Here is a 27,821-nt window from a genome sequence, read left to right on the forward strand (position 1 = left end):
CTCTGTCCTCCCGCACCATAGAGCGCGGCCGGAAGCTGTCGCCTAGCAATGCTCGCTTCCCCTCCCGCCCTCAGGGAAGCTTCTGGGCGGCGCGGGGCATTGTGGGTGCGGGCCTGGCTCAGTAGCGGGAGCGGCCGGGAGGAGCGGCGCCGAGATGATGGTGAGCGCAATCCGCCGCCATCCGGCCCAACGCCGCGCTGTGCTGCCCCGAGTCTGCCCGCTCGGCCTCCGTGCGGCTGCGGGCACGGTTGTGGCGGGGCCGATTGGCGTTCGGTTCGGCGGGGCGGCCGGGAGGGGGTGAGATGGTGGCGGGTTTGGGCCTGGGCCTGCCAAGGGGCTGCGTGTGGGAGCAGGCCCGGGGGGCCCAGCATGGCGGGCAGCGGTGCGTGCTGGGAGCCGTAGGCCGCGGATAGAGGGTGGAGGTCGCTCGTTGTGCCTGCTGGGAGCCCACATAGTGCTGCTGGGGAGCGGGCAGGACGCAGGGCTGTGCAAGGATCCCATTCAAAGGGATCTCTGCAGGGTGTAGGTGATGGTGATGCCCACTCCCCCCCTTTTCTGCTCACCCCTGTTCAGTGCAGCAGTCATCGTAATATTCCCCTTTGCCTGCAAGCAGTTACTTAAATCTGGGTACCTAACAAAACTGGGTGGTGCTCGGATATAAAGCTTTGCCTGCAGGGCATCTCCGGTCACTTTAATGCAAAGGGAAGACGCTCTCTTGGAGCACAAGAGGTTTTGCCTTTGCTGTTTTATAGCCCCTACCTGTATGCTTGAGCTGACTCCACCACGGTTTGCTGACAGTGAGCTGTAACCACTTGGACAGCGTTCACCTACCATGTGCTAAATGTGAGCGTGTTTTTCAGCATCCTTAGGGTGATGCAGACCCCTGTTGTGGCTCTTCTGCTGAACAGGGCTGTCCTTTCCAGTCTGGCACTGAAATCAGGACTTGGCAGGGCAGTGCTGTAGGGAAGGAAGCTTTAGTGATAGGACAATGGGGATGGTTTGAAACTGAGACAGGGAAGGTTTAGGTTGGATATTAGGAGGATGTTTTTCACCTGGAGGTGGTGACACACTGGAACAGGTTGCCCAAGGAGGCTGTGGATGCCCCATCCCTGCAGGCATTCAAAGCCAGGCTGGATGTGGCTCTGGGCAGCCTGGTCTGCTGGTTGGCGACCCTGCACATAGCAGGGGGTTGAAACTGGATGATCATTGTGGTCCTTTTCAACCCAGGCCATTCTATGATGCTGTGAGTTCTGTGATTCCCAGCTCAGTTGGTTTGTGGACAGTAACAGTGTGATCCTGGGTTGTGTGTTGGTGCCGCTTAGTTGAGTTTCAGTTATGCTCTGGAAGCATGTGGCACCCTGCCTTGGTGCAGTGGAGGCAAAGTGGGCTGTGTGGGTACTATTTGCTGAGCAAAAGGACTTAAGGAGGATGCAGGTTTTATTCTTGGCCTTCTAGTGCAGCGTGAACTTGCTGGGCTGCGTGTTGAGATTGGACTAACAGCTCTGCCCTGGGTTCTCTCCTCAGCCAACACCGGTTATCCTGCTGAAGGAGGGCACTGATACCTCGCAGGGGATTCCTCAGCTCGTCAGCAACATCAATGCCTGCCAGGTGATCGCTGAGGCTGTACGCACCACCCTGGGACCACGGGGCATGGACAAACTCATTGTGGATGACCGGGGTGAGCACTGTACAGCAGCCTCTCTACAACAAGACCCGGAAAGCTCTGTTAGATGCTGGGGTTGTGTGTTTCAAGGCGGTAAGAGCTTTATTTGGGGCTTAGCTGCTTTTTCTGAATTACTTGTAGGCAAAGCCACCATCTCTAACGACGGGGCCACCATCCTGAAGCTCCTTGATGTTGTCCATCCGGCTGCGAAGACGTTGGTGGACATTGCCAAATCTCAGGATGCAGAGGTAGGAGGGTAACCTGGACAGGATGCAGCAGCAGCACATTGGCAGTTGGGTGTGCTTTGTGTGAAGGGGTCAGACTCAGTTGTGGCGTGCTGCTCTTTATCCTGGTTTCTTTATTGCTGCCATCTTTTTTTGGTGATAACTTTAAAACCCTTGACTGGGTTTTCAGCCGGATTAGGTTTGGAGGTTTTACAGGTGCAAAATGTTATAAACAAAGGTGGCTGGGAGATGGGAAACTTCACTGCACCTTCAAACAGTGCAGTCTGAACCCGGCCTGTTCTTAATCACTGAAGGAATCAGCCCCAATTCTGTGAGCAAAGAGAGTTAGGAAGTCTGTTTTCCACTGGAGGCCTCTATGTAGGTGACACGAAGTGTTCTGTCCATGCAGGTTGGTGACGGCACCACATCCGTAACTCTGCTTGCTGCTGAGTTCCTGAAACAAGTGAAGCCCTATGTGGAGGAAGGCCTTCATCCTCAGATCATCATCCGTGCCTTCCGTACAGCCACGCAGCTGGTAAGGCAGCACTGTGTAGGATGGGGTGGCTCTGCTTAGTCTTTTCTTTCCTGTTTTCCCCTGTTTTCTTCCATTTTTCCTTCTCGCTGGGTTAGAAGGCTTTTAAACATGCGAGGATCACAGTAAAATCCCACCAGAGTTTGTTAAAAGTTATTTTTTTTATGGTGTAAGAAGGAGGAAACTACTCTGGAACACCTCTCCTATGAAGAAGAGTTGAGGGAACTGGGCTTGTTTAGCTTGGAAATAGAAGGGAATCTATAAACAGGAGGAGGAATGGCTGTTTACGAGGGTGGACAGTGATAGGACAAGGGGGAATGGCTTTAAACTCAGACAGGGGAGGTTTAGGTTGGACATTAGGAGGAAGTTTTTCACCCAGAGGGTGGTGACAGACTGGAACAGGTTGCCCAAGGAGGCTGTGGATGCCCCATCCCTGCAGGCATTCAAGGCCAGGCTGGATGTGGCTCTGGGCAGCCTGGTCTGCTGGTTGGTGACCCTGCACATAGCAGGGGGTTGAAACCAGATGATCATTGTGGTCCTTTTCAACCCAGGCCATTCTGTGATTCTGTAATTCATTTAGCACGTAATCATTAAAGCAGGAAGTGTTACAGCAGTTGGAATCTGAGTGATTTGTGTTTAGATTGTGACTGAGGTCGTATGTAAATGTGCTTGAACTCTATGTGCTGCTTCTGCGTGTCTCTTAAAATTGCCGTACTGGAAAGGATGTGATAGCTGAAGTGCTTGAAACTGCAGTGATGTTGAAGGAGGGAATAAAAGCATAAAATACAAAAAGGAGTTGGAGATCTGATCAGCTGACAAGCATGAATCATTAATCCGACTGTTGGTTTGTGTTTTGCCAGGCTGTAAACAAGATCAAAGACATTGCTGTGTCAGTGAAGAAGGAAGATAAAGAGTAAGTTTCCTTTAGGGTTGACCTGGTTGTGCTTTTCTGCCTTCTGCTCTCAGTCTGGCTGAGATCTCGAGGATGGGATGAGCAGCTGTTGCCCCGTGGTGGAGTTGGATGTCGGAATTTCCTGCCTCTCTGGGAAAGATGCTGTGCTCTCCCTTGGGCTTCCACTGCAGCCAGGGATGTAGGCCAGTGTTTCCATGTGCATGTAGGGGAAGCTAAGGACTGAAATACATGGTCTGATTTCTTTTTTCAAGTGATAGTGGAGATGTGGCTCTTCCTGAAATCAGTAGCAGTGTTAAACACTCAGTGCTTCTCTGAAAACCAAATCAGTATTTAGGTGTTGAATAGCTGCACTTCAAGCTAATCACATTACTGAGATGATTATTAAGTTTTAAGCCCTATGTCTGCTTGATCAGACCATAACTAGCACCTCCATTAAAACTTCAAGGTCAGACCTTTCTGTTTTTCCCCCATTACAGCGAGCAGAGGAGCCTGCTGGAGAAGTGTGCAGCCACAGCCCTGAGCTCTAAGCTGATCTCCCAGAGCAAGGAGTTTTTCTCCAAGATGGTTGTGGATGCTGTCATGATGTTGGATGACTTGCTGCAGCTCAAAATGATTGGAATCAAGAAGGTGCAAGGAGGTGCTCTGGAAGTAAGTTCTCCTGGGGCTGGAGGCAGTGATTGCAGCTCGTTTGAGTTGACCCTGCCATAAATGCAACCTGATAACAACACCTGTTGGGGAGTTAGCAAAGCAAAGTACTTTTACCCCTTTGCCTTCACAGCAGATATAATTAGTGATCCAAACACCATTTATATGAAGGGGGAACAGCTGTTTATGAGGGTGGATAGTGAATAGGACAAGAGGGAATGGTTTGAAACTGAGACGGGAGGTTTAGGTTGGATATTAGGAGGAAGTTTTTCGCCCAGAGGCTGGTGACGCACTGGAACATGTTGCCCAAGGAGGCTGTGGATGCCCCATCCCTGCAGGCATTCAAGGCCAGGCTGGATGTGGCTCTGGGCAGCCTGGGCTGCTGGTTGGTGACCCTGCACATAGCGGGGGGTTGAAAGCAGATGATCCTTGTGGTCCTTTTCAACCCAGGCCATTGTAAGATTCTATGATTGTATCTTTGCAAAAAAAACCAAACCAACGAAGTATTTTTGGTGACAATCAGAAAATCATACAGTTCCATTTGTATACACAAGCACTGGGGTGGGAAAAATGCAAAGAGAATACTGGGAAGCAGTTCTAGTGCTGGGCAGGGCAGGTTGTCTGTTGTGCCAGCTCTGTGCTATGAATACCTGTCATGTGCAGGTCAGAATCTGATCTGGGGCTGTGGGAAAGCCTAGTGTGTGATGCTTTCTCCTCCCTCTTTCCTATGCAGATTTGGCCTCTTGCTCTTTCACTTCAAGGGGCAGTGTTGGGCAGGGTTGTCCTGCTGCAGAGCTTGTGAAAGCAAACCAGGGCACTCACACATGGAAAAAAAACAAACTCTGAAGTGCAGGGCTGTGAATGAGAAGTATCCATCTTCAAAGAATAGAAATGGGAAAGACATCAGAGAGAGAACAGATTGCTCCATCCCTTGATCTCGAGATTGTGAATAGCATCTTTCTCTGTGGTGTCTTGAGGGATAGAAAGGAGATGATAGAAGCTGGTTTTGTGAACAGGGAGAAGAAAATATTTGCTGCTTATTTGCTTCAAAAGTGGGTTAGTCAAAGGAGACAGCTGTTGGTGGGAGCTTTGTAAATGAGGGCTCTCAAGCAGGAGGTTTCCTTTGGGAGTTATTAACCCTGCTGAGAAAATACTGGGATGCTGAGCCTGACAAATATCCCTTCTCTTCTAGGATTCCCAGCTGGTGGCCGGAGTTGCCTTTAAGAAGACGTTCTCTTATGCTGGGTTTGAAATGCAGCCCAAGAAGTATCAGTCTCCCAAGATTGCCTTGCTGAACGTGGAGCTGGAGCTCAAAGCTGAGAAGGACAACGCTGAAGTCCGAGTAAACACAGTGGAGGTAAGAGCTGAAACAGGAGCCTGTCTCCCTCCTGTGTGTCTGCTGGGCTGTCAGGGAGCTGGGCACCTTGTGATTGCCATCTGCACATCTTCCCTCTTGAGGATATCTGGTGTGTTATGCTGTCTGGGGGAAGAGTATGAATATTGCTACCTTTTGCTCAAGTCATCCAGCCCCTTTATATCCTTGGTTCTGCTGCTGGAAGCACTTGAACAGATGTAGTTCTTTGTCATAGAATGACCTAAAATTGCCTTAAGAAAGCAGTTGGTTGCTGTGGATGGCTGCGTGGAGCAGCATTACTGCTGCCTTTGCTTTAGCAGAGCTCTCCCTTGGCTGGTGCTATGAGGTGACATTTGCAGTCCCACTACAAATCCTATTAATGTGTGTTGCCTGTTTTTCTCATGCTTACTAGGATTACCAGGCCATCGTGGATGCTGAATGGAACATCCTGTATGACAAACTAGACAAAATCCATAAGTCTGGAGCCAAAGTCGTCCTGTCCAAGCTGCCTATCGGTGATGTGGCCACCCAGTACTTTGCAGACAGGGACATGTTTTGTGCTGGCCGTGTCCCAGAGGAAGATCTCAAGAGGACTATGATGGTGAGCTGCATTGTTTTGGCATAAAGACTTCAGACTTAGCTTGAATGTTGCCAGGCTGGTCAGGCCTCTTCCAAACCAAAACATCCACCAGTTGCTGAACATACTGTTCCTTACAAGGATGTAAAAAGGAAAATAACACTCATTTTTTTATTGTATTTTTTCCCCAAATGATGATGATGTAGAACTGCAGCATAGTGGCAGAACTATTCCTTGGTGGAATTAATAACTTCAGGCTGATTGCACCTGTGCTGCCTTTTTTCCTCTGCTGCTGAATTGTATGGGGGTCTGTATGTTGTGTGTTGGTAGTAGTTTATTTTCCCTGCTCCTTGCCTGTTTTCCTTAAGCCACCTTTGTGTAGCTACTGGACTCTGGAGCCTGTGAGTCAGCTTTTAGTAGCATCATCATCATCTTTTGCTGTTGAGGGTTATTTCTGTTCCAGGTAGCCTGCCTAGATACACGATGGGAGGAAACTAGAAGGTGGGAGCCTGCTGGGCAGGTTTGTCTCACTTGTCAGCACTGGTAATGCCACGCTTTATCTTCTTCCCCTGCAGGCCTGTGGTGGTTCCATTCAGACCAGTGTGAATGCCCTGTCAGATGATGTGCTGGGCCGGTGTGAACTCTTTGAGGAGACTCAGATTGGAGGAGACAGGTAAATGTGCCAGCTGGGAACACACAGCCCTGTGGGAGCACTGGTGATACTGGTTTGGAAAGTTGGGGTACGAGTGTGAGCAGCTTTGAGCATCTCTCAGGGTGATGGTGTGAAAACAAAGATTGCATGATTAATTCCTTTGATAAGCCTGAGGAATGAGCTTTCATTTAGGTCTTACCCCTTTTAGATGCATTTATGTTCCTTTATTCCTCAAGAACCCTGTAGAAGGCTTAGTGGTATTTTCATTCATTGGCTTGGATGGGTCCGCTCTTAGCTGGGTAAGGAGCTGGCAGGAGGGCTTGGGCTCAGAGAGGGGACATGGTTTAGTGGGAGCTATTAGTATTAGGTGAACGGTTGGACTGAATGATCCTTTTAGGTCTTTTCCAACCTTGGTGATTCTGTGTGATTCTGTGATTTGTAACTCTAAAGCAATACCTTTTGGGGTCTTGTATATTAACTGTCTCAGCTTTGGATCTGATGGGGTCACTGTGGGTTGGGACAGCTGCAGCCATGCATTTAGCTTGGGAAGAATTTCTCTGTCCCTGTGTGGTGTTCCAGTGGTGCTGAGCCTGTTGAGGAGCAGGACTGCTTTTCAGTCTCCTTAGCCTTTCTCATGTCCTGCATTGGCAGGTATAACTTCTTCACGGGCTGCCCAAAGGCAAAGACTTGCACGATAATCCTGCGTGGAGGTGCAGAGCAGTTCATGGAAGAGACAGAACGGTCCCTGCATGATGCCATCATGATAGTCAGGAGAGCTATCAAGGTAAGGGCCAGCAGAAGCACTTCCCTGCTGGGGCTGAGCAGACACTGAGGCTGTTGATCACATCTGGCACAGCTGTAGCTCTTTCTAGCAGTGCTTTCACACCTCAGCATTTGGCTGAGGTCTCTCCAGGAGAAACCCAATGCTCTCAGCCTGCAGAGTGGAGCGTGCAGACAAGCGGTGTCTAATTGATTAACTCAAGTGCTATTCCTTGGCTGCGGCAGAATTCTCACAGCTGCATTGCCATCTGCTTTTCAGGCATGCCTGGTTTTGTCTTCTCTGTTATAAATTTTGTGACTTAACTGCGCTTGCTGGGTTGTGGTGTGTTCTGTAAACACCTTCACCAAGAAGGGGGTTGGGGTCTTTTGGGAGTGCTGGGTGGGAATAGCAGGGCTGATCTAATGTGCCTTTTAGCTTTTCAGTCTCATGTGTGCCTGTTCACGCTGCTTGTTGCCTCTGTTGGTGACTTCTGGGAGGGGCAGGTGTTGGCAGCTGTCCCCTTGCTGTGGAGGTGGGCAAGTGACACCAAGAGGGAAGCCTGAGGCCCATGTGACTGTGCTGTACTTGCAGAGTTGCTGGTCCTGCATGATGGCTGTTCTCTACATGTGGGTATTTCTGGGTTGTGCGTAATGCGTGGGGATGGGTTTTTTTTTTCTTCCTTAAGCCTGAGTGCCCTGAGGGGATGGGAAGAAGCATGTCAAGATTTTTTGGAACTGCTTTGCTTTCAGAAAGAACATCCTGATCCTTTCTACTGAAGCAGATAGGGAGGGGAAAAAAATAGTTAGCAGAACTTGGCTGCTGAGTGCTGCTGCAAATCTCTTCTGTTCTGAACGCTTCACAACAGTGAGGGGAGCTTGTCCAGCACAAGAGTGGCTGAGGTGTGCTAGCACAGCAGTGCACGCTGTTGCCCTAGCTTGTAGGTAGCAGGAAGGAGCTGCTGCCAGAGGCTGCCTGAGGTTTTTTTACCCACGTCTGAAGCACCCAGCAAACCTGGCAGGTGCTCCCAGGGGGTGGTGGTGGCCTGGGCAGTATGGATTCCCCTGGGCCTGATGTATGTGCATTATGTCAGCATGCTGTAGGCCTTTGGGAAAAGGGGTTTTCCTGCTCTTCCTCCTTTGTGCAGCAAAGAGTAAACATGGCCTGTTCTCTTTCCTTACAGAACGACTCTGTTGTCGCTGGTGGTGGTGCAATAGAGATGGAGCTCTCCAAATACCTCCGTGACTATTCCAGGACCATTCCAGGCAAGCAGCAGCTGCTGATAGGTGCTTATGCTAAAGCCCTTGAGATCATTCCCCGCCAGCTCTGTGACAACGCTGGCTTTGATGCCACCAACATACTGAACAAGCTGCGAGCCAAGCATGCACAGGTAGGTGCACGGCTGGCAGGGAGAGCCTGCAGAGCTGGTGTCCTTTGGTTGGGTTTGTGGTGGGCTCCTGTCCTCCTTCATTAAATGCCGTGGTTTGTTTTCAGATCCAGTGTAGGCTTGAGGCAGGTTTCTATAAAAGGAAGTGATATGTTTTCCCTTTGATCACAGCTGTCGGATGACTTTTTTAGAGCTGGGAGTTCTGATTTGCTATTTAAAAATGCATCGTTTGTCAGAAGGGAGGCTTCTATATTAAACATTGAGGTAATTAGTATAAAAGTTGCCTCTGTGATGTGTTTTCCAGAGGAGCTGCAGACTGAAGGTCCTGATTGCTTGAGATCGTTGTCTCATCATGAAGGTCTTCTCTATGAAGAAGTGTTGAGGGAACTGAGTTTGTTTAGGTCGGAGAAGAGAAGGCTTTGGGGAGACCTTGTTGTGGCTTTCCAGTACTTGAAGGGAGCGTATCAACAGGAGGGGGGATGGCTGTTTATGAGGGTGGAGAGTGATAGGACAAGGGGAATGGTTTTAAACTGAGATGGTGGGGGGTTTAGGTTGGACATTAGGAGGAAGTTTTCCATTCAGAGGGTGATGATGCACTGGAACAGGTTGCCCAAGGAGGCTGTGGATGCCCCATCCCTGCAGGCATTCAAGGCCAGGCTGGATGTGGCTCTGGGCAGCCTGGGCTGCTGGTTGGTGACCCTGCGCATAGCAGGGGGTTGAAACCAGATGGTCATTGTGGTCCTTTTCAACCCAGGCCATTTTGTGATTCAGGTGAGCTGGAAGACAGTCATGAGGTCTTCTACAACTTCTGTGTGAAGTGGAGCAAGCTTCCCATTTTAAGCACTGTTTTCTAACAACTGAGGCTTATTCCTCTAGTATAAAGGAAGAAAACACAGGGAGAATACCTCAAGCTCTACTCCCTGCCTCGCCTTGAATGTTTGCGTGTCTTTTACTTCCCAGCACGCTGCCTTCAGGTCCTGTTGTGCCATGTAACCAGACCCTCTTCCCTCCTCTCTCACAGGGAGGCATGTGGTACGGTGTGGATGTGAACAACGAGGACATCGCCGATAACTTTGAGGCCTGTGTATGGGAGCCGGCCATTGTGCGCATCAACGCGCTGACGGCTGCCTCCGAGGCCGCCTGTCTTATTGTGTCAGTAGATGAAACAATCAAGAACCCTCGTTCCACAGTGGATGCCCCACCTGGTGGCCGGGGTCGGGGTCGGGGCAGACCCCACAACCACTGAAACCCTGCTCCGTGGCACTGTCCTGACAGGGCTTGGCGCTCACCTCCAACGTGCAGATTGGGAAAGAGTTGGTTTCTAGTTTTAATTAAGAGGCCGTTTACCAGATGGTCATTTTGAGGGCTTGCAGGTAACCTCTGGCCTTGTTTAATTAGAGTCAAATCTTGGCGTTGGCAGCGGCAGCCTCCTGTGAGGTGTCGTAGCCCAGCCTTTCCTGCACAGCACTGATGCCCTTAGGCTCACCTCGTGCTGAGCAGAGCCCTCTCCAACGTTGGTGGGTGTACCTGGGCTTGGTCGATATTTATACGTCTTTCTGATGGGGGTTTTGAACCCAGGTTCAAACTCAATAAAACTATGGCAGAGTTTCGGTGGCCAGCTTGGGTTCTTTTCTGAGGTGGGAGCTTGTTGTTTGGGTAGCTTGCAAACTGTTTTCGGCCCTGTAATTATAACTCAGGGTGCTGGGAAGCAGGACCGACTCCCAGTGCGTGACAGTGCTTCTATCACAGCTCATCTCTACGTTTGTTTATAGAGTCACTGAAACATTCAAGTTGGAAGAGACCTCTAAGATTCCCAGCCCATCCCACCGTGCTCTCTGACCATGTCCCCCCAAGTGCCACATGCTCATGGTTCTGGAACATCTCTATGGACAGTGACACCCCCTCCCTCCCCACTCCTTGGGCATCCAGTGCTTGTTCCAAGAAGAAATGTTCCTAATTCCAACCTGAATGTCCCCTTGTGTAACTTAACCCCATCACCTGTTAGGAGAAGAGGCCATCCCCACCTCCCACAACCTTCCCATTTACATCTAGCACTTATTTGATGCTGCTCAGTGCTTTGTGAGCTCGGGAGCAGAGCTGGTGCCCTCAAGAGAAAGGGAACTGGGAGGAGGACTCGGCCTCCAGTTGAGTGGTGACTGGTGATACTGGTTTGTTGCTGAGTGCTCAGGGTGTGAACTGACCTGTGGCTCGCTGTGCCACCCGTGTGAACCAAACCCCCCCCCACCTCATTCTTGAGTTCTTTATTCAACGCCGAATGATAAAATAGCTCTTTACACCCTTTTTTTCTTCTTTTTTGTTTCTCCTGTAATTCTTTAAATACACATTGTTTACACTCGGCAAAGTTTCAAAGCAACAACATCAAAGTGCATCTACAGGTGATAGTACCAACCAAAGTGCTAAAACCACAGTCTGCTGCAGCAGCTCCTTGGGGGTCACCTTCTGCTGCCCCCCAAGGTCACCCTCGTGTCCCCTCCTCCAGCACTGGGGTCAGGGTGACCATGGGATGGGGGGATAGGGACGTTTGGTTCTCCAGACACTGGCACATCGCTGCGAAAGACTAAAATAGACCTAGATTTATTATATAGAGTTAAAAAAATAACTTAAGAGGCCAACTCGCTACCTTCCAGGAGGGGACACGCTGTGCAGAGCGCCTCGGACACGGCTCTCCAGGGCTGAGTTGCCACCAGGAGAAGTGCTCGAGGGAAACGATTGCCATTCTGGGGATATACCTATCTGGGAGTATGTCCTCTGATTATCTCAAAGCAATGTGCGTTGCTGCTTCACTCCCCAGAGCAATCCCACCCACCCTTACCATTGCACATGCCTGTCCCCGGCCCCAGCCTGGGGCTGGATCAGAAAACCCCATTTTCCTTCTTCTGGGCAGTTCTCTCATCTCTTTGCTGCCTTGTGGCAGTCGCTCGTTGCCACTCTTCTCCTTGTGCTACCATCCTGCTGCGCTTTGGTTTGCGACAAGCCATTTCCAGCTGCTAACATCACCCTGCTCCCCGTTCTTTAGTTCTTTTTAAAGCATGTTGTCATTTGGCACCGGCTCCCAAATGCTTCACTCCACCCGAACCTGCAGGTTTTCAACCCAAAACGATCAGCCGAAGCCGCACACAAACTCCCACGTTGCCAACTTCATCTTGGCTCCTCTTAGAACTGAAAGAACTGCATTGAGAGGAGCCTTTATCAACGTTTCTCGTGGCCATTTTTGGTTTGTTTCAACCTAATTCAGACCTTTTTGGCCACGTAATTCCTGTGCCTTGTGACCTGTGAGCCCTGTCAACGTTTGGGATATCTTTCCTTTGCCACCTGCCTTGTTTGCTTGATCATTGAAATCCTTGGATGGAGCCAACCCAGCCATGGCTCTGTGCTGCCAGTTCCTTGATGGGTGCACACAAAACCCAACACATGAGGGAGGCAGAAAAACATGGATTTGGGATGGATTTGGCCCCCAAACTTTGCTGGTGTTGTTCCTCTTGAGACCCCTGTCCAGCCCTGAAGTTCAGGAGAAGGAGAACGCTGCTAACACTGGCTATGGGAGAACTTTGGGCAAGAAAAGAAAGCAAGCTCCTCCAAACTATGGGAAGCTGCCAGGACTCCACGCTAAAGCTGATCACTACCTTTCCTTGCTCTGGGCCCCCTGGATTTACTGGGGATTGTCATCGCAGAGCCCCAGTGGGGCTTCTCTAGGGTCTGGTATGGGGTTGAGCTGATGCTGCAGTGGTGAAACCCATGGCTGTGGGCACCCAGTGGGGCCACGCTGGTGGGATGGGGAGGGAACCATCAGGGAGTCAATGAGTGGAAGGAATACAGAGCCATTAATGAGCTAATTGCCATTACCAACCTGGGCAATGAGGGGACACTGTGAGGGCTGGACATGAGGCTCGTTACCACCATTGTCAACATGTCAGACACCTCCATCCCAGCTGAGAAAAAGGAGGAGGAGGAGGAAGGGAGGCAACCAAACCCAGGCACTGAGAAAGGTGGAGAAAAAGCTCAATTTCCATCTTCAGAGCCTTGAACTTGCTCAGATTTTGGTAAAAACGTGGCTTTTCGGGAAGGTACCGAGAAAAGGTGGATGGCTTGGTCTGATCTCAGCACCGAGGTGGGGTGAGGTTGTCCTGCTGTGACAAAACCCCTCCTGCACTTGGAGGTGGGGACATCACACGTGGCCGATTCACCCTCCGATGCTCCGTGGCTGCAAACAGTCTATAGATACACAGCCCTCTCACGGGATAGTCTTTAAGCATAGAGCGTATAAACATGCGGAGTATATCATTTTCCTTTAAAATCTTTTTTTTTTTTTCCTTTTTTTTTTTTTTTTTTTTTTTTTCCTTTTTTCCTTCTTTGTTTTTTATAGAAATAAATACTTACTTTGTTTTCTTTGAAGGGGTTTTCACAAAGTCTCTCTGCGCCGCTTCCAATGGCGATACCTCCACCGGGGTCACGCTTATGGGATGGTGACAAAGTGGCACACAGGGCCAAAGCTTTGGTGGTTGGTGTTTTTTTGCTGGTCAGGACGTCCCTTGTTTCTTGTGCCCGTGGAATATGCGTGTTCAGGCCTCCCTGGGGTGGAGGTGACCCCTGGTGGATCTTGTCCCCAGAATGTGTTAGTTTCTCGCAGGCAGTTTTTGGGTTCCCGAGTTTGGTGCGTACAGGGAACAGCCTTCTCCTGGAAGGCTGCTGTCAGTGGGGGACTTCAGGTGCTTCAAATCAGGGGTTACAGCCAAAAAAAAGGCGTGCAACCCTACCCTGCTTTGGGGGTGGAGGCAGCGTGGATGGGATGAGGAGTGAGTGGAATGGTCTTCTGGGGTTGGAGAGGCAGCAGCTGTCCCCAGCCCACCACCAGCCTCGGTGATTTGGGTGTTTTCAGGGTTCCTGTGGGTTTCCAGCATGATGGGAGCTCCAGGCTGAGGTCCGATGCTCTCGTGATGTGATTGAGAATGGTGGTACCAGGATGAGTCTATAGATGCTCCACAGCAGCCCATCACCCAGCAGAGGGGAGATGCTTTGGGAAGAGCTGTCTCCTCCCAGCCACGCATGCAGCCCTGTAGCCAAGAGGCACCAAAATCTTCAGCAGTGTCCCAGGAGAAGAGAAAAATCCTCCCCAGTTCTTCTCTTCCCAGTTGGCTTCTTCCAGCTTCCGAGCACACCTGGTTGGGGCGTGGGGTGGCAGGGAGCTGTGGTTAAGGACATGTCTGTGCTGCTGGCAGTGCTCTGACAAGTGTGCCCCATGGCCTGGGGACCTTTGGCATCTTCTCACCAGGGCAGAGGATGGAGATGCCTTACCCTGTTGGTTGCCTTTCAAGAGCCTTTTTTCCTTTGGAAAGAAAAAAAAGATGAATGTTTTGGGGAAGAAGGGAATACATCCTTAAAGGAAGAAGATAGCCAGAAGGAAAGAACAGAAATAAAATAAGCTGAGGACATGGATATGGGCTCTACCAGGGCAGTCGGGCTGGTGCTTCAACCAGCTGCCTTGGATGTCAGGATAATTTGGCCAAGGTTTCTCCTTCAAGCTGCCCGATGAGCTGACAAAGGTGAATCCCACACCAGTTCCTCTCTCCATAAAATGACTTGCTCCAGAGAGCAAGTGGTGGATGCTGATGGGAACAGGAGAGTGATCCATGTTTCCTGGTGGACGTGGATGCGGGATGTGATGGTTTATTGCCTTGGCAGAAGGGTTGAGCGGAGAAGATGGAGACCTCTGGAGAGCAACCATTTGTTCCCAATGTCCTCTGGCTCCTACAGCCTCAGGATGCAGCTGTGCCATCTGGGCTTGTGCTGTGATGACTGCTGGTTGTGGGCAGCATTTATCCTCATTTGGGAGCTCCTCTCTCAAATAGATGAAATGAAAGTGAACGGGAGCCCTGCAGGAACGGCCCTTCCCACCCCACATCCACCATCCCATGGAAGGAACAAGGACACTCCAGTGGTGATGCACTGAGCGCAGTGCTCTGCAAAGAGCCCATGGGATGGGATGGGCCATCCTCAGCCTCCATGCCAACAAACAACCCCCCAAAAAAGAGAGTTCCAAGAAAAAGGCATTCCCCAAACAAGGATCCTTGGCAACAAGCAGCCATGGGGTTTGAAGCCATCTTCCCTCCTTGGAAACAGCATGGACCTGCCCCTTTGGGCAGCTGGAAAAATTCCATAAGTAGCACCTTCTTGCCCGTGACACGTTCATGAGCCGGCCCTGGGGCGAGCGCCGGCTGCTCGCTAAGGCCTGCAAGAGTTTGGGGTTGTGTGTGCATGGGCTGGCATCTCCGAGCTCCAACGGCAACGGAGGAGCAGCGACGGTGGGTTTGGTTGTGCAGGGCCTCTGGCTCCACAGGGCAGGAGTGGGAATGTGCTTTGTGGTTTCCTGAAGGTCTAGCAGCCTCCTTCCACCTTGATGTGTAGGATCTTGGAGAAGCCGGGTCTTTTCCTCAGGGCCTGGAAGAGGAGCAGAGGGTAGGGTTAGTTTTGGAGCCAGCACCACCCGTGTGGGGCCAGCAAGGGGAGAACATCTTGCATGCAGCCTATGGGAATGGGTCTCATCCCCACCACCTACATCCTATGCAGACCCGGTTCCTTGGAGGACTTCCTCAGTGTCCCCCAACCCCATGCCCTTGAAGCCAACTCTGGATTGGTTTTCTGCTTGGTTAAAAACACCTTTCATGGAACCTCATAGAATCCTAGAGTCGCAGAATCATTAGGGTTGGAAAAGACCACATCAAGTCCAACCATTTCCAAGGGACAGTGACAACTTGGGGCAAATAACATGGATGTGCAGGTTTTGCATGGTGTGGTGGAGGGCAAGGAAGGACCTTCCAAAACTGCTCTTCCATAGAGTATCCCTGAGGCTGGGGCTGGATGTGGGTTGAGGTTGCTCCCCACCGTTGCTCACGGACATGGTCTCAGCAGAGCATGGACCACATAAGCCATCTTAGCTCACCCAGCTGTGCTGATGGTGACCCCAGGTCCTGCCCTACATCTAGCACTGGGTGGAACCCAGCTGGCTGCAGGGTGTGTATGAAGCAGAGCATGTCTTCAAGATATCCCCAGTGAGCTAAAAGGGTTCTCTGTGGAGTGACTTCAGCAGTGGACAAGAATTTGTCCCTGGGTCCTGCAAGGAAAGGGACTGCTGGCACTTGGGTGACCTGGAACCCGCATCCTTTACCTGGAGTTTGTTCACCATTTCTTCAAACATTTTCTTGGCTTCGGGACTGTGGGGCTCCTTGAAGTAGTCCACGATGCCCACCTGCACGACGATGGACTTCAGGTTCCGGCACACACCTGGAAGCAAAGACACCACCTGGATTTGCCATGACAGCTTCCCCAACATCTGGGATTTAACCTACAACCCATCATTATATATTTGGGGAAACCTCAACCTGATGGCAGAGTAGAGCCGCTCTTGATGGATGTCCCACCTCCATGATGGATTCCAGTTGTCCTATCCCGTTTCATCAGTCCCACCTCTTCCTTTTGAAACCTTATCCCACCCAGTTGGGAGTTCTCCCAGCTCTTCATAACCCATCCCCAAGAGAGGGGTGTTGAATCTCTCCTTAAAAACCTTCAACCACAGAGTTCCCAGCACCTCCTGGTGTCAATGGGGTGTTCCTCCCAGTAGGGCTGGAAAGCCCCACCAGATCTTTTTATCTAATGGTCTTTTAGCCAATGGGCAACGTTGTGTCCCTTCTCCACCAGCACAGCTACTCACTGTTGAAGTGCAGCAGGGCTTTGGGGGTGACAGGCGTGGAGGTCAGCACCAGCATCTCCAACCCCTTCAGCCCCTCTCGACACATCTCTGCTGCAACCTCTTGGTTGATCTCCGCCACGTGGTCCAACTCCAGGACCTGAAGCCTCATGCAGTTTCGGGCTGGAAGGACAAAGAACCCACTGTCAGCACCCTATGGGGAAGGTCTGGGGACAGCTGATGGGAGTGGGGTGCTAGGAGGGATGGGGGGCAGCATGGGGAAGCGAAGTCCACACATGGTCATTGGAGTGGACTTGCCCATTGAGATCATCATAGGGCATCTCCCAGAGGTAAACCATGCCCTCAGCAAGGTTCCTTTCTCCCTGTCCCATTGGAGGAGAGCCACCTACCTAAGGATGCCAGGCCCTGGACACCACAGCCTGCCCCACCGATGCCCAGCGCCCGCAGGTGCGGCCAGCACCTCCCAATCATCTGAAGGCAGCGGTTGCTGAAACGTGTTGGCTGCTGGCTGGGGAGAGGAAAAAGGTGTTTGATGTTCCATGTTCGGTCACCTCAAGCCATTTCTGTCTTGGGAAGGAGGTGCCTTTACTCAACAGCTCCCCATCTTTGCAGCAAGGGATGGGGCTGAGCTTCTGACATCTCAGACTGATCTCCTCACAAGGAGATCACAAGGATCAACTCACAAGGATCCCACAAAGCCAGTGTGGATCTGGCACCCAATTTCTCCCCAGCCCAGTGGTCCCCTCGTGCTCAGCACAGACCCCACCAGCCCCAGTGTGACTCTTACCAGGGATGCAGGGGTGCGACCTGGAGAGAGATGATGTCTCTGCAGCCTGCCCCAAGGGCCCAGATGACTTCATGACCCACGGGGTCTGTAGAGCTCCTGCAATGGACATAGAGCACACCTGGTGGGCCCAATCGGCAGTGATGCTGCCCCAGAAGCTGTATTTGGTCATTATGTATAACCAAAACACAACCATTTCTATTGGGAATGGTGCTTAGAGATGTGCAGTGTCAAGAAAGAGGCCCTGAGGATGTGTGTCAGAGGCAGCTATTGTGAGATCACTAACCCATACTAAGGCTTCTCCTTACTGTTCCATCCTGAAGACTGAGGCCACACTTCCTAACTTGGAATGACCTACTTTGAAACTGAAAACAAGCCTAAAAATAAGTGGTGGGTGTTACTGTGACCGTTTCACACACCTCCACTGAAGGTGCCTGCCAAGAGCCCCTTGTGAGTGTGATGGGTTAATTAGAGCATGAATCAGAATCACAGGTTAACGATGTGCCAGGAGCTTGGACTCGCTCTAACACCTTTGGAAGGGCAATGGCTGAATCTTTGGGTTAAAGCTGGTGGCACCAGGCTGTCTCACAGTGTGCAGTTACAAGAGCTGCAGCCAAGCTCACTTGGTTCAACATGAGGCAGCCCCCTGAGCACACTTGGAAGACCTTGAGAAGTAGCCAAGCCTGAGGAGCAGCCTGTGATATACCCCAGGACATGGGCACTACCAAAGACCTTGTGTCCTTGCTATTGGTCAAGGTGTCCAAGTCAGGTCTTTGTGATTCCATAGTAGAGCCATTCCTCATTTTCAGGACGGAGTCATAGAATCATCTCAGAACCACAAAACAGCTTAGGTTGGAAGGTCTGTTAAAACTACTTCCAACCCCAGACAGAGGGACCCAAAGTTCTCTACTCCCCATTAGGAAACTTCATTGGATGGTGACAGTCAGATGGTGATCTCATCAGGTGAAACCTCGCTGGGATCCAGTTCAGATGCACCTTTTCTCCTTTGCCCTTCTCTAATATAAAGCAGTGTCCCCATACCAAGACCCCAGCCATGCTTGCAGCTGGGCCAAGCAAGCAAGATGGGTAACAGGATTATGGGAATGGACCAGCAAGGAGAATGACTACATGGGAACGTGTGAGAAGAGCGCGATGGTTATAGGGACACCTTTCGTTCTTCCTTGGATACACTGGGGCTGGAGACATGAAGAGGTGATTCCGTGTCACGCTTGGCACAGCAAAGGGCACCAGAGGGTTCCCAGCACACTGCAGGGACATACTCCCTGTCATCTCCAAGTGGGGAACTGTGGGATCCATGTAGGCCATCCTTACCGGTACGTGACAGCCTGCAGGGCACGGCAGTAGCAGCTGGCCAGCCAGAGCGAGCGGTCGGTCAGCACGTTGGGGCAGTGTGAGATGCGCAGGATCAGCAGGTTGCTGCCCGTCGCCTTCAGCAGAGACTCCAACCCGGCTTCCAGGCAGCCCCTGCGAGGATGGAGGCAGGATCAGGTGCTGGAAATCCATGGAGAGTGATGTGACCCGCGGGTGTTGGTGTCGGTGCCCAAAACCCACAGCGGGAGCCTCTGGGTGGCAAATGGCCATCGGTGGAGAGGGGACATCGGTGCTCATGGGACATCATCAGCTCTGAAGGGGTGCTGGGGGTGCCCGGGGCCGCGGGGACTCACCGCGTGCTCTTCATGTAGTCCTCCTTGCTCTCCTTCTTCCCCCTCTGGCGTGGCTTGAGGTTTTGGAGGGTGAGGGAGTGCATCTGGGTGCACCACTGGGACAGCATGGCCAGGAACTGGGGGACAGGTGTGGCCGTCACAGGGGGGTATCCTTGGTGATGTCCCACACCACCCACCCTTGGCTCTCAGGGGCGGCCTTTGTGCACACCCCACAGTGGACACATGCACACATGGGTGTTTCTGCCATAACTTGTTGAAAATGCACATGTAAGGGCATGCATCGACAAAATCATGTGTAGAGCTATGGGTGGATGTGAGCACAGCATGGAAATGTGCAGACAGGTGAGTCTGCAGCCACAAACACTCATGCACGAGTGCACCCATCCATGCGCACACCGATGTCCCCTTGATGGTGACACCAGGAACCTTACACACATGGACACACAACACAAGCCAGGGGAATGGCTTCATCCTTCTGGAAGGAGGACACCTCTGTGGTCTCACCCCAGACTGTGCCACCCCTGTCCCCATACCTTGGAGGAGACCCTGGCGTTCTCCAGCAGCACCCGTGTCCACACAGCCGGGTGCCGGGCCACGAACTTCCAGTCCTTGCACACCTCGGCCGCCCGCAGCAGGGTCTTGGTGTCCAAGTAGGTGAAGATGCAGAAGAGCGCTGCCCGCATCTTGAGGATCTCAGGGCTGATCACCTCACTGGAGTGGCCCGGGCTGCCCCTCTCCAGCCGGCCCCCCTTGCTCACAGCCCCCTCAGACCTGGCTGTGGGACAGGGGACATCAGTGCCATCGACAAAGAGATGCTCCACGTGGAGTTGAGGAAAAGGCCAACTGAAAACCAGGCGCACTGACCTTGCCCATCACATCCCATCCCCTCATGCATCCTCCCCATCCTTGAGCCCCCCCAGTGCACTCTCACCCGTCAGCCGACAGCTTCCAGCGGGCCGGGATGCGGCGATGCCGGGCACCTCTGGATCCCAGCCCTCAGCCTCCGACTCAGTGGTGCGGGATCCCACGTCGGACACATCACCCTCCTCACCCTCCGTGCTGTTGCGGTAGGGCCGGCGGTGCCAGTTTTGGATGGCTTGACGCCGCAGCCCCGAGCCCCGACCTCCGTCCCGTGCCGTGTAGGGATGCCCATCAGCAGTGTCATCGGTGGGACATGGCTCTGCGCTGTCGCTGTCGTAGCAGCCCGAGCTCTGTGACACTGCTTTGGCTCGGCTCGAAGCCCTGGGATTGGTGAAATCCAACCTCAGTGCTCATTGTTGTCCCCAAGGGTGGATATCTCCTTCCCTTGTGCCCTTTATCCCATTAAAAACCCAATTGGGGCACTCACCCAGTGCTGGAGGAGGAGCGCTGGTTGGGAATGGCATAGGGGCCATGCATGGCTGCCCCCAGCCCTGGGTGCCGCTCTCTCTGTGGGGACAGAGGAGAAAAGGAGCCAACGTGGAGAAATCCATCAGACGTGAGAAACACAGGTGGACTGACTCATGGAGTCATTAAGGTTGGAAGGAGCTTTAAGATCAAGTCCAACCCCAGCCCATTCCCATTATGCCCACTGACCACGTTCCTGAGTGCCACATCTCTATGGTTCTGGAACACCTCCAGGGATGGTGAATCCCCCACCTCCCTAGGCACCCTGACCCTGACCCTAACCCTAACCCTAACCCTAACCCTAACCCTAACCCTAACCCTAACCCTAACCCTAACCCTAACCCTAACCCTAACCCTAACCCTAACCCTAACCCTAACCCACCACTCTTTCAGAGAAGAAACTTCTCTTAGTACCCAACCTGAAGCTCTGCTGACACACTTGGAGGCCATCACCTCTTATCCGATGTTTTGGGCTGTCCCAAATGCATCTCCAGCATCATCCCCCATGCCTTGCCCGTGTTCACTGCGTGTAGCAACCAGACACCAACCAAGACCATTCATGAACCCCCCTGCCCCCATGGGTGCCCCCATGCCTCCCCACTGAACCCTTTAGATCCACCAGAGAAGCCACATGGTCGTGCCTGTGCCCTCATGGGTACCGGTCGGCCGGCAGCCTTAGCGCCCGGTGTGCCGCAGCGTCCCAAACTGCCATTGGGGGTCGTTCCACAGCTGCTGCTGATGATCTGGAGCTGCTTCTCAGCCCGGTCCGCCCGGTCCAGCAGCTCCTCGATGAAGTGCTGCAGGCGCACCTTGGCGTTGGCCTCGCGGGCAGCCGTCTCCTTCAGGAACTGGTCGATCTGCAGCACCTCCCTGCGAGAGGGGACAGCGGGTGACGCTCATCCCCACTTATGGGTCATCTTCCACTCGACACACTGAGCATCTCCATCTGGGCCAGCATCTGGCCAGGGATGCTCACATACCTTGCAGTGATTTGGGGCTAATTTGGACACACAGGGGAGCAGGGCTGCTCCTGCATGCGGGATGGATGTGACCACCTCAATTTGGAGGATCCAACATCTCCAGTGCCTCTGCTGGGATGCGGAGCCCAGCCCAAGCCCCTGCTGCCAGGACTGGGAGAAGGATGGTGACAGTCTAACATGGATGGTGACATAGCAGTAATGGTGATGGCGTAGAGTGATGATGGAGAATAGTACTGTGCCTCATGTGAGGAAGGCAGACTTAAGGAGAAAGCCTTATGGGCAGTCTGAATCCTGCTCAGCTTTATACCCTGTTAAGCCCAGAAGGTGCAGAGCCTTATAGGCACTGTCAATAATATGTTCACTAGAATGAGATTGGAAGCCTTGAGCCAATGGATGGGCCCAGGCAAATGAGGTTTGCCTTGTTGAGGTGCTGCTTCAGTCCTATAAACACATGCATCAGACACACTGCCACCACATCCCCGCAAATGCGTGTGCCCCATAAATGCACGTTTGCACACTCAGGCATGCACAGCTGCTGAACACACCCACACATGCAGAGCCACACTTACATGCAGAAGCACCAGAGAAACACAAATACACCCAGCCACACTCATGCACTGAACTGCAGCATGAAGAGGAAGAAGGAGGCAGCCCACAGAGATGCAATTCATGCCACTGATTATTAACTACCACTTAATGACCAATTAATTGCCCCTAACCCTGCCGCTTGCAGAATGAGCTCACCAGCAATAATTTGGGAAGGCACCTGGCGAGGTGCCCCAGAGCTTTGGAAAGCAAACTGGGTGCTGGCACGTGGCCGGCGGTGTAAGGAGATGCTGATGGCTATCTCTGCATCTCTCATTCCCGTGGAACGGGTGGAAAAACACCCTCAGCAAAGCCAGCAGAGCTGAGGTGCAAACAGGCTGCAAGCAATAGACGTCACCAGCCAGCACCAAGGGCTCTGGGATGTCGCTGGGTGCTACAAGCTTCCTACCTCCCAGCTGATTAAATCCTCCTGGAAATACTCATTTAAGCCAGGGGGATCTTGTGGCCATAGGAGACCTATGGGATGGTGGGTGGGCAAGAGGACTTCTCTAAGGGGATGCAAATCCAGGAGGTGGCTTTGGTGCATAAATGAGGTTCTTAGGGGACAACAGTGTGTGTGAACTGAATAAGCCTCATCTGAACCATTGGCCAGACTCCACCTGCTCCACGTCCCTCCAGGCCCTGCTCAGTTGTTCATGCCATTGTTGGCCCTTGTCCTTCTGCTGCACAGCCCAGAGATGCCCCAGGACAACACTCATAGGACAGCTGATGGCAGCCCCTAAATCTCCTCACCAAGAGTTATTGTCCTTATCCAGCACGTGGCATCATCCTGCTCTGCACCCCAGGACCATCCCTAACACCAGCAAATCACACAGACACGAGCTCTGTTTCCTATCCACAGTCATTAGTTTGGAGTCAAAATCACTAATGAATGTGCAAATACACTGAGATCCTTGAGGAATCCCACCAGTGCTCCCAGTCCAGCACAACTGTGACTGCCTCCATTAACCTGATCCTCACTGACTTTATAGACACTGCCACGACCTCCAGCTTTGCTAATAAACTCTTTTATAACAAGGTCCTGTTTAGTTGAGAGACACTGATGGGCAAAAGCATCCCAAGCTTGACTGGAGGAATCTCTGGAGCAGCACTGGAGTGGCAAGAGAATGGGCAACATGGGATGAAAATGAAGAGGGCGATGCCACAGTCTTAAATAGCAAATTGAGGTATTACTGCTCAGGTTACACCAGACTGGGTGTACATTGGCCATGGACTGGGACTCTGGTGGCTCTTGGACACAATCTCCCATGACAGCTTGGTCATGGACATGGAGGAGCTCAGATCTACATGGATGCTGCCTATGTGGAAGGAGATGCAAACCCTAACGAGGGATGGTGCTAATGGGCATTGCTTGGTGACAGCATTGGGCTCTTTGCAGCCCTCCACCACGACTCATTTCCCCCCACCCCACAGCAAGGAGAAGGAACAAAGCACTCACTGCTGCTTGCGGGTGAGCTCTTGCTCCTTCTGCACCAGGTCCTGCTTGAGCGAGGCCAGCATCTCCACGCTGACATCCACCTGGCGGGACAGCTCGGACGCACGGTCCTCCAGCTCCTGCTTCTCCCTGCTGAGCCGCAGACTCTCCTGCTTGGCTTTCTCCAGCTCCGAGCTCTTACGATCCAACTCCACCTGGAGGCGGCCAACCTGCGAGGCGATCTTCTGCTCCACCTCCTCCGTCAGCTTCTCCAGCCTCTTGTCCACCTCCAGCTTCTCGAAGGCGCGGATCTTCAAGCGAGCCAAGCCTTCCTCGTAGGCTGCATCCATAGCGGCTGGCGGCGTTGGGGCTGGAGCCACAGCTTTGCCTCGAGTGAAGATCTCAGTCAATGGGATCTCAATCTCGTGGACATAACGAGGTGAAGGGGAGGAGGATGGAGCCGGCTCCAACTCCTCAGCGGGGACGAGGTCGCAGGAGAAGCGCTGCTCTTTGCCTTGGAAAGAGGTGCTCTCAAAGTAGTCCCGCCGAGTGGCCGGGGTCAACAAGGCCCCGTCGGCGGCCAACGGGAAGACGGCGGCATCGCAGATGCTGTTGGTTTTGGAGAGGACATAGAGGGTCTCATAGGTGTGGTTGTACTCCAGGTGTGCCCGCAGTGAGGAGAGGCTGCGGAAGCGCTTGTGCTCCCCACACCGCGGACATCTGTAGGGCAGGTCCAGCGAGGCCATCCCTCAGCTACGTGCCCCAATGCAGGGATGCTGTGCAATGCTGCTCATGGCGCGGGACAGACGGGCAGGTGGAATGGAGAATGGCATGGGGAAGGCGGGGTGGTGGGATCACAGCTCCACATGGCGGGGTGGGAGTGCTGGGACAGGAGAGGGAGTCCAGCAAGTCTTGTGGGATGTCAGCATCGGGTGGTGCTGGGCACTGGAAGGGAGAGGGGTGTTAGTGACACGGGGAGGATGGGTCCCCAAAAGTCCTTCCTTGTTCCTTCTCAGTTCTCTGTCTGCATCCCTCCCGTGTTTCTCCCACTCATAGACAACCTCAGGAACAGGGCACAGCAACTCAAGAAAGTGTATAACACTTGGGGAGATCCACAACCCTTGGGAACAGCCATAACCTTTGGGAAGGTCCCCAACCTTTGGGAAGGTCCCCAACCTTTGGGAAGGTCCCCAACCCTTGGGAAGACCTACAACCTTTGGGAGGGTTCCCAACCGTCGGGCAGACCCACAACCTATGGGAAGATCCACAGCCCTTGAGAAGGTCCCCAACCCTTGGGAAGATCCACAACTGCTGTGAAAATGCACAACCCTTCAAAAAAATCCAAAGCTCTTTGGAAGGTGCACAACCCTTATGAAAGCTCACAGCCATTGGGAGGGTTCACAGTCATGGGGAAGGTGAACAACCCATGGGAAATCTCTGTCCATCAGCCCTTAGCTTGCTGCTGAGGGGTGTTTTATATCCTTCCTGCACAAGCATGCTGCAGGAAGCCTCTGTGGTACCAGGGATCTCCAACCCAAGGGGCATCCCTGTGTCCAGATGGGTCTCATCTCCCAGCACAGGGTGACCCAGTCCTTTTACATCAGCCTGTGCAGCTTCACATCAGGATTTGTCTCCCACAGTTACTTCTTCAGCCCCTCACCACAACCATTAAGTCTCATCACTGTGCTGGGGATGTTCCCATTTCATAGCTGTGATGGCATCACCCCATGGGTGCTGGGCTGTCCCTCTCCATTCCCTCTTAGCTACAGGCACAGCTGATGCTCCTCCATCCCATTTTCCCCCCAGACCAACCCAGACTCATCAGGTTTGGCCTCTTTGCTGCCTGGACATAAACACTCAAGACTCTCCCCAGAGATGTGATATGGAGATGGGACATTCCCATATGAAGGATCCTTGCTCCCCGTGAGGTTTTGGCTTTCAAAACCCCCTCCAGAACTGTGGGACCCCCATGCTGCAGTGCTGCAGAGAGGATCTCTATGGGGTTATCCCCTGCTCCTAAACAGTATCAAGGGGAAACCAAGCCCATGGGAAATGGGAGAAGCCAGCTGAAACCCAGCCACCAGCACAGCACAGAGCTGGGAGCACCAGGCTATCACCTCCTTCTCTCTCAAGGAATTTGGTTTAATTATTTCAGGACATCACCACGCATGAAAAACACCGGCCTGGCAGTGGAGTTCAGGCTTGAAATAAAACAGCGTATTTCTACCCCAAAGAGATACAGTTCCCCACCCCAGAGCACCGAGGGGACCCAGGGTGGGAACATCACCTGCCATATCCCACAAAGGGTAATTCCCATCACCCTAAAACCCCTCCATACCCACAAACCATGGAGCTCTGAGGGGATAATCCAGCACTTCACCCATGCTCATCCCCGGGGTGGCTCAGAGCCATCTATGGCTCAGCACAACCCTTCCAAACCATTTTTTGTTCTTATAGGGTAAAATCAGGAAGGGAGAGAAATGCGTGCAATAATAATAACAAGGATAATAATAATAAACCAGAGATGTGCTGGGAGGATGTATGGAGCTGCCTGGCTGCTCCTGCAGCCTGTCTGCTGGCCTGGTTTGTATTTTAGGGTCGTTACAAAATGCATCCCTGTAGGTTAACACTGCCTGGGCGAGCCGGAGCCCACCCAGCACAAAGCCAACAGGAACTTGGTTTCTATCGGGAGCCTTTTGTGGGATGATAAAGCGCTTTTTCTGCCTTAGGGCCGGGGCCACAGCATCGTGCACTGCTGATATTCCAGGCCTGGATTGCTGCCCGTGTCTCCCGGGGTACCCAGCCCGCCTCGCTTCGCTATTCCAGCCCTAAGCCACCATCCAGCCCAGGCTGCTCTGAACGCCGCGTGGTCCCAACCCTGGGCATGGCCGTGGGTCCGTACAAACCTTCCTCCTTCCCACCCCAAAATAATGATCAATAAAAGACTGAATGGGACCGCTGCTCTCCCCCCCCCCTCTTCTTCCTCCCTCCTCCCCCCCCTAAGCTGAGCAGCATCCTCATTGATGGCAGAAAACCCCCCAGCTGTGGGCTGCTCGGGTGCTGCTACCTGCGATCCATCATGGAGCCTTTCTTCGCATTGTTTAGCCTTATTTTTTTTTTTCGCTTCTTTCCCCCGTTTCCCCACCTCGAAACGAAATCAAATAAAGAGACCAGCGATCTCCACCTGCTCGGTGGAAGGAGGGTGGAGGATGCCGGTCCCCATCCTTAGGGCTGCAGTGACGGCAGGGTGGGGGCAAGGATGGCCGAATCCCACCAGCGGGTCCCCCTCTGCTCCCAGCTTTGTCCCCATCTCGCTCCCCCCCCCCCCATCCACCCCCGCTTTGGGGACAAAACACCCCCTCCCAGCGCAGCATCCTCTGCCCCATACCTGTTTCTCCGGGCTCCTCCGGCGAGGGCAGCATCTCTTTCCCTTTTCCCTTATCCTCGAGGATAAGTGAGGGGGAGGTGGGGGGTGGTGGGGGGAGGCTCGGGGAGCGCCCACCCGCCCCAGTGCACAAAGGCTGCGGCTGCGGAGCGGCTCAGGGCTTTGTCGGGGAGGAGAGATGTGGGGCCCCCGGCCTCCGGCTCCCCGCGGGCAGCACCTCCATGGGGCCGGGGAAAGAGAGGGAGGGGGGGGGGGGGGGAGAGCCTATGGGGGGGCGGGAGGAAGAGGAGGAGGAGGAGGGCAGAGGCTGAAGGCCCCGCTGGGAGGAGAGAGCGGGGACTCGGGGGGGAGCTCCGCACGGGGAGCGGGAGGAGGACGGAGGGATGGATGGAGGGATGAGGGATGGAGGAAGGAGGGACGCAAGGATGGAGGGATGGAGCGCCCGCAGCCGCCGCCTCCTCCTCCTTTGCAGCTCGGAGAGCCGCTCGCTGCTGCTTTCCTCCCGCACAGCTCCCTCTGCCTGTCTCCCCACGAACACTGCGGGCTCTCAGCCGGGCTTCGCTGCCATGCGGCACCCGCATTCCCCAACCCGCAACCCTCCTGCCCGCCCTTCCGCTCCTCTGCCCCCCACATCCATCCTCTGCCCTCTGCACCACCCGCCTGGGATCGCCCCTCAGCAGCACCCCCCCGCAGCATCCCATGGGCGTGTGTGGCCGTTTGCATCTGCATCACTGCATCCCCCATCCATGGGTGCAAGGAACATGGCTTCATCCTGAAACATTCCCTGAGCATCCCAGTTTGGTCTTCGACTTGGTCCTGCTCTGGTTCCTAAGCCCCCGTGTTTGGTACCTAAACTACCAGACAGTCCTTAGGTTTGGTCCCCATCCAGAACCTGAGTGATGCTTCTCAGCTTGGTCATAATCTGGTCCCCAAACAGCCTGACTTGGTTGCCAAACACCGAGCTCCCCAACTTGGTGCTGGTCTGGTCCCTGAGTGCCCAGCTTTGTCCTGATCCAGAGCCTGAGACACCCACCTTGGTCATAGAGTGGTTCTTAGTAGAGTCCTGGCCTGGGTCATGGTCCAGTATCAAACAGTGCCTTGTGTTGGAAGATCTCAGAGGTCATCTAGTCCCAACCCCATATCTCATCTTGGAC

General features: G+C 53.1%; 2 protein-coding genes across 3 annotated transcripts; one reads left to right on the forward strand and one right to left on the reverse strand.

The window, feature by feature from the left end:
* Positions 1-14: 14 nt before the first annotated feature.
* On the forward strand, positions 15-13,115 carry CCT7 (chaperonin containing TCP1 subunit 7). Its single transcript, XM_072336056.1, has 12 exons — positions 15-160; positions 1,525-1,678; positions 1,805-1,911; positions 2,297-2,422; positions 3,280-3,332; positions 3,809-3,980; positions 5,170-5,334; positions 5,744-5,932; positions 6,484-6,581; positions 7,212-7,344; positions 8,501-8,707; positions 9,726-13,115. Exons 1-12 carry the CDS (start codon positions 155-157, stop codon positions 9,948-9,950), a joined length of 1,635 nt encoding a protein of 544 aa, XP_072192157.1. The 5' UTR covers positions 15-154; the 3' UTR covers positions 9,951-13,115.
* On the reverse strand, positions 13,084-27,220 carry FBXO41 (F-box protein 41). 2 transcript variants are annotated; one of them, XM_072336054.1, is made up of 13 exons: positions 26,671-27,220; positions 23,307-24,227; positions 20,924-21,152; positions 20,245-20,324; positions 19,828-20,138; positions 19,430-19,671; positions 18,897-19,012; positions 18,544-18,696; positions 17,215-17,310; positions 16,817-16,935; positions 16,431-16,589; positions 15,888-16,003; positions 13,084-15,160 (listed from the first exon to the last, which is right to left on the reverse strand). In XM_072336054.1, exons 2-13 carry the CDS (start codon positions 24,026-24,028, stop codon positions 15,098-15,100), a joined length of 2,406 nt encoding a protein of 801 aa, XP_072192155.1. In that variant the 5' UTR covers positions 24,029-24,227; positions 26,671-27,220; the 3' UTR covers positions 13,084-15,097. The 2 variants fall into 2 exon arrangements, with proteins under 2 accessions (XP_072192155.1, XP_072192156.1); XM_072336055.1 differs by lacking the exon at positions 26,671-27,220 and having other exon boundaries at positions 20,942-21,152; positions 23,307-24,162.
* Between the last annotated feature and the right edge of the window lie 601 nt (positions 27,221-27,821).

This window comes from Excalfactoria chinensis, chromosome 4 (genome assembly GCF_039878825.1).
Source record: "Excalfactoria chinensis isolate bCotChi1 chromosome 4, bCotChi1.hap2, whole genome shotgun sequence".
NCBI lineage: Eukaryota > Metazoa > Chordata > Aves > Galliformes > Phasianidae > Excalfactoria > Excalfactoria chinensis.